Source organism: Tachysurus vachellii, chromosome 15 (genome assembly GCF_030014155.1).
Source record: "Tachysurus vachellii isolate PV-2020 chromosome 15, HZAU_Pvac_v1, whole genome shotgun sequence".
Lineage (NCBI taxonomy): Eukaryota > Metazoa > Chordata > Actinopteri > Siluriformes > Bagridae > Tachysurus > Tachysurus vachellii.
Genome location: NC_083474.1, coordinates 1,738,064 through 1,752,987, shown reverse-complemented (window position 1 = coordinate 1,752,987; position 14,924 = coordinate 1,738,064). Strand labels below are relative to the sequence as shown.

At 41.2% G+C, this 14,924-nt stretch overlaps 3 protein-coding genes across 3 annotated transcripts in view; all 3 read right to left on the bottom strand.

The window, feature by feature from the left end:
- The window catches only part of LOC132858258 (rho guanine nucleotide exchange factor TIAM1-like), a 30,757-nt gene extending 29,313 nt beyond the window's left edge, over positions 1-1,444 (bottom strand). The window contains exon 1 of the mRNA XM_060888514.1: positions 1,207-1,444. The gene's annotated coding sequence lies outside the window, so the exon portion shown is untranslated. The remainder of the gene's footprint in view (positions 1-1,206) is intronic.
- A 6,408-nt stretch (positions 1,445-7,852) lies between these two features.
- Positions 7,853-11,202, bottom strand: rab38a (RAB38a, member RAS oncogene family). The gene is made up of 3 exons (XM_060888293.1): positions 11,010-11,202; positions 9,292-9,575; positions 7,853-8,805 (listed from the first exon to the last, which is right to left on the bottom strand). The coding sequence occupies exons 1-3, from the start codon at positions 11,200-11,202 to the stop codon at positions 8,653-8,655; spliced, it is 630 nt and encodes a 209-aa protein (XP_060744276.1). The 3' UTR covers positions 7,853-8,652.
- Positions 11,203-12,497: 1,295 nt separating this feature from the next.
- Positions 12,498-14,924, bottom strand: part of ctsc (cathepsin C) — a 4,488-nt gene continuing 2,061 nt past the window's right edge. Inside the window, exons 5-7 of the mRNA XM_060888364.1 lie at positions 14,512-14,630; positions 14,080-14,211; positions 12,498-13,731 (exon numbers count right to left, since the gene is read on the bottom strand). Coding sequence (XP_060744347.1) covers positions 13,232-13,731; positions 14,080-14,211; positions 14,512-14,630 — 751 coding nt within the window. The 3' untranslated portion in view covers positions 12,498-13,231. The remainder of the gene's footprint in view (positions 13,732-14,079; positions 14,212-14,511; positions 14,631-14,924) is intronic.

The window sequence follows — 14,924 nt, the reverse complement described above, 5'->3', positions numbered from 1 at the left end:
CAGCCAACAGAATCTCAAGAATCACAGCGGTGTGTAGGCCCAAGGCACGACTTCATTAAAGACGAACAAAGCTCAATGAAGCGAAGTGAAAAAACACGAATGTGCTGTCTGTCTTCAGAGAATGAATGAACAATACGTGCAATTGTGCGTAAAATGAATAATTCACGTCGGGCACTTGAAAGAAAACTCGGAGTGGAGTGTTGTGTGTTTGTACACAGCGAAAGAACACACAGCTAGTTGAAGGTAAAAATCTCTTAAATGCCATTCAAAGCTAATAAACATGACAATGTGAATTCATTCATTCATATCCATACATCCATTCATTAGGACAAAAATATTGCAGGGAATTGAGTCATCTGAATAAATGCATGGAGGGAAAAAAAAAAAAAACATGCCAACATTTCACACTACAGTTCCATGACATCAAATCTGAGTGTGAACTAAATGATAAAATAAAAATACTAATAATAATAATAATAATAATAATAATAATAATAATAATAATAATAATAAAATGTCAAATAATTGGGAGTGTTGGATCAAGTTCTTAATTTAGTTTAATTGTTACATTAAAAAGCAATTTACTTTTTTATTTTTAAATTGCGTCCTGCTTTTAAATGACATTATATTATATTTGAAAGCAAATAAATAGTCATTTCCATCTTTTTTTCTGCATTTTCCATCCCTGTATTTAAGTAGCTCCATTTAAAAATGACCACTAGATCAGGATGAAGATTTTTACAGCATAGAATAAAATATCGCTGGAGGTTCATTTGCATATTGCAGCCTTTCAGCAGTGGCTCGATACCGCAAAGCGTTAATATCGCAATAATTAAACCGATATATCGTGCAGCTCTGATTTAAACGGGAAAAGGATCCAGGTGTAACATGCAACATGCAAGATGTAAATAACATGCTAAAGCATGCCCTTGGCTTTGACCCACAGGTGGATGACATCGAATGCATGTTTAATATTTCCTCGACATATAAAGGCATTAAATGTATAACTCTAATAACGTGCACGCGCTCCATGTGTACGTCATGTGTAACGTAGGAGCTTTAGCAGGATCTGTAACCTGAACAAGATGCACGACGGGTCATATGTCTCCTGCTTAAGTGCAACGCTGTACCCGACTGCAAAGGCACCGCGAACACAAATCACGGCGTGTTAATCAGGCGTGGAAATCAATTTCACGTGCTACTTACGGGCTCGTGACGTCGCGGCCGGTGTCATCATCCCTTCACGCAGATCCCAGTGTGCAACATGACGGCCTCGCCTTTAATACCCGCACCTAGCTTTTTTTATATGATGGTGATAATGGATAGAATTTAATCTAGGTTGCATTAGGGATGGACGCGCGTGCCATTACGGGACGGGTTGCCTCGCACGTGCGGCGTATAAGTAACATCTGGCGCGTCTCCCGGTGCGCTCTATGCGTGTGTGTGTGCGTGCGTGTGTGCGTGTGTTGTGCCGTTTCTATACAACGCTGCGAAATGGGGAGGAGCGCGCGGCGCAGCGGTCGCTTGGCTCGGTGACGGTGCGCGCACCAATCCGCACAGCGCGCGCACTTGTTGTGTTGTAGTTGCTAGGATTTTGTGTGTGTGTGTGTGTGTGTGTGCGTGTGTGTGTTTATCTGTGATAGAGCAGCGATGTGATGTATATTTCGGCTAAACCGGGACGTGGAGACGTGTATAGCGTAGCAGATGACGCCCTTATAATAAAAGCCCCTCCTCTAATTCCCATAAAAATATAATTTTATAAATATAGAGAGCTGTGTAATACAAAGTCATAAAATAATTTCCAAGGCGCACACACACACACACACACACACACACACACACACACACACACACACACACACATACACACAGAGCTGCAGAATCAACCCTTATATATAAATATACATATACACGTCACTACTTTTTGGTGTGATGTATAAATTCCTCATAATTCAGGGAGCTCTCAATTTATGGCAACATAAAAAAAAGTATTTGCCCTAAAGTGCCCTGTATCCACACTGAGAAGGGAAGAAGCTTTTAGATAAGTTCCCACAGAAAAGGGACAAGAAGTGAAAGAGAGTAAAGACAGACATGAAAGAACAAAAGGATAAATGATGTATTGATCATTAAAGAAGAAAGAACAATCCAACTCATCTCTCTCCTACTTCTGGCTGCATTTCAGCCTTTTGACCTGAAATAAGTATTTGACCCACTCTGTTATCCCACTTTTTTTCTCTTAATATTTGCAATATATTTAACAATCCCAACACAATCCCAACACAATCCCAACACAACAAAACACTAGTCCATTGTGAACACACACAGACAATTATGCAGTTCCCCTCATGCACACTAGAGAGCAGCACAGGACCATCGTGAAGTTCTCAAGCCTTCTCTTTGTGCGTTAAATGTGTTACCACGTATCACAGGTCAGCCACCCATTTATTCACGCACTCATCCATCTATTTATTCATTTGTTCCTCCAAGCAATCAGCCAAGCTTCCATACATCTATCATTTACTCCCCAATCTATGATTGTTATCCATTTATTAATCCATAAATCTATACATGTAATCCACAAACCCATCTCTCCACCTACTACTTACTCAACAACCCATCCCTTTCTTTTCTAATCCATCCATCTCATCCATTATCTACTCTTCACACCAACCATGCACTCATTATTGCACCACCCATCTGTCCATCCATCTGGATTTCTATGTAGTCATACATCCACCCACAAACCCATCTATAGTCTACTCATCAATCCATGTTTGCATTCTCCGATTTACCATCCATCCATCCATCCATCCATCCATCCATCCATCCATCCATCCATTCAAGAAATCCTTTTATCCAACCACCTCCACGTGCTCACCAGCATCATGTCTGCATCTACCAACCCTTTGATCTATATTTCCATGCATTCTTACATTCTTCAAAGCAGCTCTGCATCCATCAATCTTTCCACAATACCTATCTATCTATCTATCTATCTATCTATCTATCTATCTATCTATCTATCTATCTATCTATCTATCCATCCATCCATCCATCCATCCATCCGTCCTATCTATTTGCCCACTAATCCTTTCATGCAACACAAGCATGAATTTATCAATCTACAATCCATCCATCCATCATCCATCCATCCATCCATCCATCCATCCATCTATCTATCTATCTATCTATCTATCTATCTATCTATCTATCTATCTGTCTGTCTGTCTGTCTGTCTGTCTGTCTGTCTGTCTGTCTGTCTATCTATCCATCCAACCATCCATCCATCCATCCATCTATCTATCTATCTATCTATCTATCTATCTATCTATCTATCTATCTATCTATCTATCCATCCATCCATCCATCCATCCTATCTATTCTCCCACTAATCCTTTCATCCACCAATCAATTGTTCCTTGCAACACAAGCATGAATTTATCAATCCATCCATCCATCCATCTATCTATCTATCTATCTATCTATCTATCTATCTATCTATCTATCTATCTATCTATCTATCCATCCATCCATCCATCCATCCATCCATCCTATTCATTAACACATCATAACTAAGATCAAAGGTCAATGATATCTCAGCTGAATGTGTATTTTTTGGATCTTTGAATTTTTTAGGCTTCAAAAACCAGACAAATTTATTGGTTAATGAATCAAAAGCAGGCTCTCCGTCTCTGCCTCTGCCTTTGTCTCTGACTCTCTCTCTCTCTCACACACACACACACACACGCACACACACACTGTCTAGACATTACTGAGAGCATCTTTATTAAACCATTTCTTATTTTATTGGTCAGGTACAAAATTGAAGCCAGATGGCGCCTAGAGGTAATATTTCTGAGGCTGTAAAACACACACACACACACACACACACACACACACACACACACACACACACACACACACACACACACACACACACACTCATCTGTCAGTGTTAGTGTCTATTACCAGGATGCTAGTCTGGCTCAACAGAAGCTAAAATACAAAGGACTTCTATAAAATACTTGATCCTAAATGAGGCTAAATGAAATGGGCTGAAACTTATATGAGGTTACATGAAGCTAAATGAGGCATGAGGGCTCATGATGGTTAATGAGGCTACGTCAATCTACACCGCTTCAACCAGTCTAGAGTTACAACAAAAACTGCAGGAAAAGCAACATGAAGCTAAGTAAACATGAGGATTCATGTAGCTTCCTTTAGCTTTGTGAAGGCTGATGAACTTTGTCATGAAATTGATTCAATCCCAGAAATAATGCTTCACAAAATACAGAAGACCTGAAGTAAAGTCTTAGAGCTGTGTGAGGACATATTTGAAACGAACCAGTTTAAAATATAATTAAGATTTACATCTCCTTTCGTTTGCGTACGGACATTCCAGTGTTCCACTTTGGCGATAATAACAATATGCTTTCCATAATTATATCTAAAGTGAAAGTAAACATCATTTCAAGATAATTGGATTAAAACATGGATCCATCCATCCATCCATCCATCCATCCATCAAGATCCAGATCAGGACTGAACACAAGAACACAATCAGGAACATACAATTTTGTGAAGATCGTGAGAAGAAGAAAAGTAAAAAGGTCTAATTTGTTTTTTTTCTCTTTATTTTTAATGATGTTTTTATACTTGTGATGTCAGTGGAAGTAAATGATTAATTAAAATTATATTAAATGACTTGACTGTCCTTAATGTCCACATGCCGTTAGCATGGTTGCTAATCAACACCATGTTACAGAAGCTTAAAAATTCCACAATCATCAAATCACCCAGAAAAGTAAACTAGGGTTTAAATGACTGTTTCATCCTTGTGTCATGTCAATGATCTGATTGTAGCATCATTTAGCCTCAATACATTTACATATAACAGAATTTGCTAAGTGAATCTTTAGCTAAAACCTTATCTAAGCACTTAACCTCAGAGATGGGAGTAAGTCACACATGTGCAAGTCACAAGTAAGTCTCAAGTCATGAATGTCAAGGCAATGTCAAGTTGAGTCTTTTTTAATATTTGTCAAGCAAGTCTCAAGTCTCAAATTTGCGACTTAAGTCTGACTCGAGTCAAGTCGAGTCCCCCATCTCTGAGTCATTTAACTCAAGTCCGAGTCAAGTCTCAAGTCATGAATGTCAACTCAAAGTCGAGTCTTTTCTTAATATTTGTCAAGCAAGTCTCAAATTTGCGACTTAAGTCTGACTCGAGTCCCCCATCTCTGCTCAACATCACCCATCAGTTAACATTAGAGTGTAGTTTTTCTAGCTAAGTCTCAGATCTATACAACAACTTCATAGCCCTGTATGATCTAATGAAGCTAAACATCATTTAATAAGATGCTTCATATAACCCAATTTAGCTAAACATTCATTCATTCATCTTCTACCGCTTATCCGAACTACCTCGGGTCACGGGGAGCCTGTGCCTATCTCAGGGGTCATCGGGCATCAAGGCAGGATACACCCTGGACGGAGTGCCAACCCATCACAGGGCACACACACACTCTCATTCACTCACAACACTCACACACTACGGACAATTTTCCAGAGATGCCAATCAACCTACCATGCATGTCTTTGGACCGGGGGAGGAAAATGGAGTACCCAGAGGAAACCCCCGAGGCACAGGGAGAACATGCAAACTCCACACACACAAGGTGGAGGAGGGAATCGAACCCCCAACCCTTGAGGTATGAGGCGAATGTGCTAACCACTAAGCCACCGTGCCTCCCTTAGCTAAACATGCTTCAGTAATAACTTTCATTTAAACTTTTATGGCTAAACCAAAATGATCACTTTCTGTAACTGTTTATCTACAGTAGATAAACCTCCCACCAGATAAGATGACCTTGTTTAGTTAAACCCTACTTGTCATTTAGCCCCACAATACATCGAAGCCTCATACCCAAGAACCTCGTTTAGCTAAACCCTACTTAGTAGTATTACATATTCCGCTAAAGCTTATATGTCATCAGAGGAGTAGTCTCATTAACGAACAGACTCGTTTAAAGGTCCCGGGTCCGAGCAACAAAGGTGTTAGTGTGCAGCTTTGTGTTATTAATATACTAACAAGACCTTATTTAAATAAGGTGAAGAAGTCTGGACTGAAATCAAAGTGTTGGACGCAGTTATGTGTGTGTGTGTGTCCTCATGATTGAAACACACCCAGCTGTGGTGTTGGATGGTGGCCAGTGTGTGTGTGTGTGTGTGTGTGCGTATACCTATATCAATGAGAGCTCAGAATATTTCTTCAGCAATCCTTAGAACTTCAAAAGTACATTAGTTCCATTAGAACCTTCTCAAATTGGTAGATAATTAGTCTAAGCTCAACACCACCTGCCAACTAGATACTACATCCCAAGTGACGCACTACTCCTAAATAGTCTGGACTATTATAAGCGTTTTATCCTGACTCATTTTGTAGTACCAGACTATGTGGATTAGGACGGAGCCCTTCTCACTGGGTTTGACCTTCATCTCGTTCTTATTCCATCTCATAACAAAAACAATGAAAGCACCTGCGTCCATGTGACTGACGCAGCTGTGCTTTCGATTATATTTGGCAGAGGAACCAGGGGAGATGGATAGGGTCCTTTCTTTCCAGAGTTAGAAAGAGGGTGAGGAAGAAGGTTAGGAAGAGCAACAGATGAGAAGAGAGAGCAAAGGAAAAGGAGATATAAAGTGAAACATTTCATTATTCATTAATTCATCCATCCAACCATCTGTCATTCCACCAATCCGTTGATTTTCCTATTAATATATCCGTTCATCCCTCAACGGACTGGATTTGCGGGAAGACGGAAATGCCATAAAACCCAGGATAGGTTTTTGGTAAGGCCAAGTTTGTCGGTTGATTGGCATCTCTGGAAAATTGTCCATAGTGTGTGATTGCGTGAGTGAATGAGAGTGTGTGTGTGTGTGTGTGCGCCCTGTGATGGGTTGGCACTCCGTCCAGGGTGTATCCTGCCTTGATGCCCGATGACGCCTGAGATAGGCACAGGCTCCCCGTGACCTGAGGTAGTTCGGATAAGTGGCAGAAAATGAGTGAGTGATTTAGTTTGAATGACTGCCAGAGTTTTCGGGGAAGGATATACAGAATGAATGTATTCTTTAATTCCTTGCTCTAGGGTTACAAGCATGATCCTGAGCTCAGGTGTGGACATTCTGTTTAAGTTCTCCACTAGTTTTCATTCCAATCTACACAGATTGGATAATTTAAATTGGCGGATTTTTTTCATTTACCTTTATGTGGATTGTGACCTTGTTGGAATGAAGGACCTTGTGTAGTTCTTAATGCTCCCAGTAGGGCTACACATGGAAATCTGATCTGAGGGGAGAATTCATTTTTGGAATACCCCAAGAAGAGCTGGAATCTGTGGCTGGGGAGAGGAAAGTCTAGGCTAATCTTCTCAGCACGTTATCACCACAAATACCCACCTGAATTAATGAATGAATTAGTCAACCAGAGATCCAACATGTTATATGGTTCATCAGAACACAGAGTAAGATTTCATTCAGGAATATTTTACTATTCATAGTAAAATGGCTGAAATAACAATTACTGTTCATAGTGTTGAAAACTTTATACAGTTTTGCAGAAACGTAAAAGCCAAATGATTCGGCTCTTAATGAACCGAGTCAAATGATCTGAATCATGAAAAAGAATCAGTGTGTGAGCTGAACCAGAAGATGCATTCTGTCTCCAGGTTTACTCGGTCAGGCTGTGCTATCAATTTTGTCTCCTCTCCAGACTGAAGGACGCCAAAGTGTGTGTGTGTGTGTGTGTGTGTGAAAGTGAAAGGTGTCATTTGTATTCATCTGAAGAGCTGCGTCGTTAATTAAACTCAACATCTCATTATTCATATTCCCATCCCTGAAGGTCTTTCATTTAAACCTCTCTCTCTCACACACACACACACACACACACTATATTTCATTTTAAATTATGCACGTATATATTCCACAATAACAATAAATTTCCTTTTTAGTGTGTGTACTTGATTGTTTGGGTCACATGACGGTGTAATTATTGACAAATTTATTGATCACTGTTGACCTTTCACTTGATCTTTCAGTCTCATTGATTGGGTCTGTTTGTGGTCAGAAACACACACACACACACTTTCCATTCAGTTACTTTGACACACTCGTATCTCTTTGGGTTTCATGGATGAAACAGTCTGTAGAGACATTTTCTAGGCACGTTCCTCATCGGTAAATGTAGAAAAGATACGCCATTTCCTTTAATAAATAAACATACTGTAAATCACTGGAAAATTGCTGCGGTGTATGAGGACTTTCTTGTAACAGCATGATCCCCAGTGTACTATTCCATACTTAACACATCACACATCAAATCTCTTTACATTCAATAATGAGAGAGCAAGCGAGAGACACATGCACAAGTTCCTCTATAATGATGCTGATGTGTGAAGTTTCAAGTCTGTTGCCATGGATACAAATGCACAGATGCTTTTTATATCACATACAGACAACTGTACACATAAACACTTACATATACAGTCATCTCTGTGTGTGTGTGTGTGTGTGTGTGTGTGTGTGTAGGGAGTATGATTGGATGTATTTTGAGGGATGAAGTGTGGAGGTGAAAAGGTGAGGTTAGGATGGAGTGTTTTAGGCTCTCAGGCAGGCAGAGCAGGGAGGGCTGCGTCCCGAATCGAGGTTAGGGGAGACGATGCTCATGTCGTCCCTCTGGAGCGGTTCTGTCTCACTGGCCATGATGTTGCTCACCAGACAGGTAACGGCTTCATCTATATTAATGTTCTCCTGCAAAGAGGAAGAGAGAGGAAGAGAGAGAGAGAGAGAGAGAGAGAGAGGAAGAGAGAGAATCTTCACACCCTTTTTCACACACAACCAGGAAGTGAGATTGATTTTTGTAATGAATATTCATAACTTGATTCATCTGCATATGCATTATTCTGTGACTCAGCAGGAAGCTTTTGGGGAGGAAGGGGGTTTGCAAAAAGGAGTAACATGCAGAAAAAAAAAACAACGGAGTACAGAACATTATCAAAAAGTTTAAAAAAAAACTTATTTATTAAATATGTAATTTAGAATTTATTATTAAAATAAAGTTAAAAGAAAGAAAGAAAGAAAGAAAGAAAGAAAGAAAGAAAGAAAGAAAGAAAGAAAGAAAAGAGCTTTAAAATCCTGTAAGTCATGATGTCACTGTCCAGGTTGTAGACCGTTACTATGACGACAGACTGCACGGCACCGGTGGCACGTGCGCTCTCCCACGTTAACACTCGGTACCTTGGCTGATGTCTCGAACCAGCTGATGAAGCCGTGCTCTCGGCAGAACTGCTCCATTCTGCTGTAGTTTGTAGCGAAAGCTTCGTCTCTCTCCTCATCACATTTGTTGGCCAGCAGCACGGCGGCGATTCGTTTCCCTCCGGAGACGTTCAGTTTGTCGTCTAAATCCTCCTTCCACTTCCTCACGGCCTCGAAAGTGCACGAGCGAGTAACGTCGAAAACCACGAAGGCGCCGAGGGCGTCACGGTAATAAACACGGGTCATGTTCCCGAAACGTTCCTGACCTAGAGGCAGAGAGAGAGGGGGAGAGAGAGAGAGAGAGAGAGAGAGAAAGAGAGAGAGGAGAGAGGAAGAGAAAGTGAGACAGAAAGAGAGAAAGTGAGACAGAAAGAGAGAAAGTGAGAGAGAGAAAAAGAAATAGAAAGGAGAGAGAGAGAGAGAGAGAGAGAGAGAGAGAGAGAGTGAGGGGAAGAGAAAGTGAGACAGAAAGAGAAAGTGAGGAGGAGAGAGAGAGAGAAAGAGACAGAAAGAGAGAAAGTGTGTGTGAGAGAGAGAGAAAGAGTGAGAGTAAGAGAGAGAAAGAGTGAGAGTAAGAGAGAGAGAGTGAGGGGAAGAGAAAGTGAGACAGAAAGAGAGAAATTGAGAGAGAGAGAGAGAGAGAGAGAGAAAAAAAGAAAGAGAGAGGAAGAGAAAGTGAGACAGAAAGTGAGAGAGAGAGAGAAAGAGAGAGAGAGGAGAGAGAGAGAAAGTGAGAGAGAGAGAAAAAGAGAGTAAGAGAAAGAGAGAAAGTGTGAGAGAGAGAAAAAGAAAGAGAGAGAGAAAGAGAGTAAGAGTAAGAGATAGAGAGAGTGAGGGGAAGAGAAAGTGAGACAGAAAGAGAGAAATTGAGAGAGAGAAAAAAAAGAAAGAGAGAGAGAGGAAGAGAAAGTGAGACAGAAAGAGAACGTGAGAGAGAGAAAAAGAAAGAGAGAGAGAGAGGAGAGAGAGAGAAAGTGAGACAGAAAGAGAGAAAGTGAGAGAGAGTAAGAGAAAGAGAGAAAGTGTGTGAGAGAGAGAGAGAGAGAGAGACAGAAAGAGAGAGACACAGAGAGAGAGAGAGAGACAAAGAGAGAGACACAGAGCGAGAGAGACAGAGAGAGACACAGAGCAAGAGAGGAGAGGGACACAGAGAGAGAGAGAGAGAGAGGGAGAGAGACACAGCGAGAGAGAGGAAGAGAAAATGAGACAGAAAGGGAGAAAGTGAGAGAGAGAAAGAGAGTAAGAGAGAGAGAAAGATAGAGAAAACTTGGAACAAACCAAACTTCACACTGATGTTCTACACAAACCCAAACTTGTCCCTAACAGAAAACAGCACAAACACGTTCTCTTGTGCTCATTACATCATGACAAATCTGTGTCACATCACGTGTCACTGGCTGCCTCTGCCAGGAGGTTCAGCCACAGCCAGCACCATAACCATCTGGAACACAGCCCAAGCCTGTTTTTGTGGGAAATCTCCTTCACATGAGCATCACACGCAGGAACGTCAGGCTTTGTGAGAGATTTGGGGGAATTAAAGTCACATGGTGCGACAGGAGAAACCACACGAGACCACTTTGTTTACTCAAATCATCAAATCTTTTCTGTTTAAAGCATCGACTGCGAAACGTGAGAGTGAAACGTTTATCAGTAATGAAAGTGTGAGTGGAAATGCGAGTGTGTGAGAGTGAAATGTTCACCTGCGATGTCCCACAGCTGCAGCCGGATCGTGTCCTGGTCCAGGTTGATCACTTTGAGAGCGAAGTCCACTCCGATGGTGGCTCTGTAGTTAGCGGAGAAGTGCTGGTGCACGTAGCGCTTGATGATGCTCGTCTTCCCGACGCCAAGGTCTCCGATCACCAGGACCTTATAGCGATGCTCCCTCTGCTGCATGGCAAGCGGTGAATGAGACCGAGCCGCTTCAGCCCTGTGGTAAGTTTTCCGGAAGTGAGGATTTAGGGATTAATGATCAGTGATCGCTCGGCAAGATCCCAATAAAACCTCCTACCAGTAGTGCACTCCTAGTGAACACTAAATAGTGCACATATTCGGGAGAAGTGATTTGAAGGTCAAAACGTGAATAGTGGCACCATAATTATTGGCACCCTGAACAAAAATAAATAAATGAATAAATGCAGTAACTGAACATTTCCACACAAGAAACTTTCAAAAGTGGCAAAAGTATTGGCAGCCCAAGGATTCTCCATCCTTATTAAGCGTTTTCGGATCCATTTGCTGTTTTCCATTAAAGGTGCGGTCTCCATTGTTTGAAAGCCAGTGTTGACGTTTGAAATCACCAAAACAAACACGCCCCTAACCCAAACGGGTCCCACCCCTGTATTGATAGCTCCACCCACACATACGTAACCCAGGCAACTAATGGAAAGAAATGTGTCTTTATCATAGCTGAAGGGAAGAACAATACGATTGTAGATAAACAAACAAGCAAAAATGACACACAAGTATAATCATGTAAAGGACAAAGACATATATTAGTTCTGTGTAACAAAACAAAACCAACGTTACTCACCTATCGAGAAGGAAAAAAGCGCCTCGGCGTCTTAAGTAAAGTTGGTCACATATTCACAGATTGGAGTTTCCCGAGTCAATAACTCCTGAGCTAAACACTGTTACTACACAAAACACGGTTGTAGCTGCGTCTCTACATTACTACGATAGAAAAGAGGTGTTATTTGTGTAGTAACAGTGTTTAGCTCAGGAGTTATTGACTCAGGAAACTCCAATCTGTGAATATGTGACCAACTTCCTGCTCCTTCAGTTCTCTCCAGCGCTGGAAAGCTGATCCTATATTAACACGTCCTACTTCTTACCTTATTGTAAGCCTTTCTTCACTTTCTTTCTTTGTTTTTATCCTCCATGTCAATGTTAAAACCTCTTTCTGCTAATGTCACACATGCGCACTGAACACTCTCTCCGCCCATATTGACAAGACACGCCCCTTTCTGCTCATTGGCTACACGTTTTGATTTGTTGATTTTCTGAAGCATTTCTCAAACATCGGAGACCCCACCTTTAAGCATCAGTAGATTAATATTGTATGCAACTAGTATAATTTTATAATAATAAGGATTGAATACATTTAGTTCACTACACCAAGATGATTTCAGTAACACTGAAGTAACTTGTGTGAAAAATAAATCCTTAAACAAGGAAATAATTTGTAAAAAGCAGCCTTTATTGTACAAAATCATCATTAAATTGATCAAATTAAAAAAAAAAAAATAAAAAAAAAAAAAAAGGAATAAAACTCTTTGCTGCTGGACATTTTGAAAGCACAAGGAAATAACAATGGAACTAAAATACATGTGATCAATTTGTATCAACTCCTTGAACAGTTGGCAAACAAACAGTGCTTCCCTTTTTAGAACCGTTTAAATCTGCTAGAGCAACAAGGGTTCGTTATTAGGGTGAGGTGAAGAAACACGATTGGGGCGGAGCCATGAACGATGAACACATGCTAGCAGCTTTGGCTATTGCTCAAAAAAAATAAAAATCATCCCTATTCCAGTGAATCAGATCCGTCCAGATTATCGAAAGGCACCACAGTGAAATGAAGAGAGTGACATGATTTATAAAAATGTCATTATAATAATTATAGAAATTATTTAAACAACTGCTTACTAATCTAGACTGAATTATAAAAGAACTGCTGACGTTCTTGAGGATGTCACCGCCTCTGTACCTCTATTCTATACAGCACACTTCACACTACCATAAGTGGTTACCTAGTAAACAGAGGAAGGATTTGGGACACAGCCAAGAGGGACAGCAGTTGCTTTTTTCCCTTTAAAAATTTCCCTTTTTTTAAAGCAAACAAAAATAAGTAAGTCTTAAGAGAATCACACTAGAGAAGGCAGAGAGACGCGGACATTCTTCAGCGCTCTTTCAACACAAAGAGATGTCACAGCTGAGAGACAGGCTTGGCTGCCATGGCGATGCTCTCTATAGCGCATTCGTCGGTCCCACGCCGGATGCGGAAGTAGCCGTCTTCGCCCCAGCCGGTTCCCCAGCTGTTCTTCACGATCCAGTATTTCTCGCCAGTCTCTTGGTTCCGCCCGTAGCCCACCAGCAGCACTGCATGATTGGTCAATTCAAAAGGATTGATGGAGTCCCGCAGGCCTGTATGATGATAGATGCCCTCTTTGTAATTCATGAAGTCGGGGTAAACCTCAAAGGCCACGCCCAGCGGTCCGTCCCTCACCAGCTCGATCATCATGGCTGCCTCGTTGCACCCGCCGTAGAAGCCACCGACGTAGTGGTAGTCTGAGACATAATGGCGAGGACAGTCGGCAGCGACGGTGCAGGGAGAATCTTTGCCAGCGTAAGGGAAGCACTTCTCCTCGACGATGCCGAAGTCTTGCACGTACTTACCGATCAGGTACGGGAAACCGCCGTCGCAACCTGCATAGAGACCATAAATCAGAGGAAATTGTGCAAAATAAAGACAAGTTTCCATGACAACATCTGTCCGGCTGTACGTATGCATGCATGTCAGGTGTGTAGTGAACCACGTTACTGTAGGGTCCATTACAGAAGACACTCGTGTGTAAAGAATATGTCGGACTCACAACATTCATGACGTTTCCGACTTCATAAACGAATTAAAAATAAACAAATAACAAAATGCTCAATGTCCACTTCAATAGTGACTCACCTTGTGACTCGTCGTGAAACAGAAACAGTGTATGCGTGTGTGAGAGAGGGAGAGACCCTGTGCGCGTGTGTGTGTGTGTGTGTTCACACAAGTACCTTGGGAATACTGTGAGCAGGAGACGACCTGCTGAGGGCTGAAGATCGGCTGCTGTGTGTTGTTGGTCTGGACTCGGATCCGTGACTCCAGCATCCCCATCGTCGCAAAGGAGTAGCAGCTTCCACACGACGCTGTAATAATAATAAACAACAACATTTCATCCATGATTGTACTGTAAATTGTCCTCCATCTTGTAAATTCGACCCTTTCATTTCATTAAATAAATTTGGTCATTTTCAGATCCTTTTAAATGATTTAATATAAAGTTATTAATAATTCCACTTACATTATGTATTAAATGTTATTTTTTTATCCTTAACAGTCACTGATTAATAACAAGGCCATTTCCATCATAATGAAGCTCATACTGGAATAAACTGTTACAGCGGTGTATAAGCCACGCCTACATCCAAACCGACTCCGAGCCTCACCTTGATTGCGTACTGGACTGACGTAATTGACTCCTTTCACATTCCTCCAGTCCCACTGCTCCGGCAGACCGGCAGCCATCTTGAGAAGCTCCGGGGTGACGGGGGCGGAGTTTACACGTCTGAGGAATAAGGGGCGGAGTCAGGATCAATTCAATACAGATTTAATTACAGAACACAGTGGGCAGAATGAAGGGCCAAATCTATATACACCAACTTAGCCTTCATAGTGCATTATAGAGTGCATCACCTTCACTTGTGCTCGCAAAACACCTACAAAACACCAAACACTAACAAAGGGGGGAGAATTAAGAAGAAAAATTAAATTTAATATTTAAAAAAATAATAATAATAATGTATAATAGATAAAAAATAAAAAAAAAAGAAAATGGAGGGAGAAAACGCATAACATTATT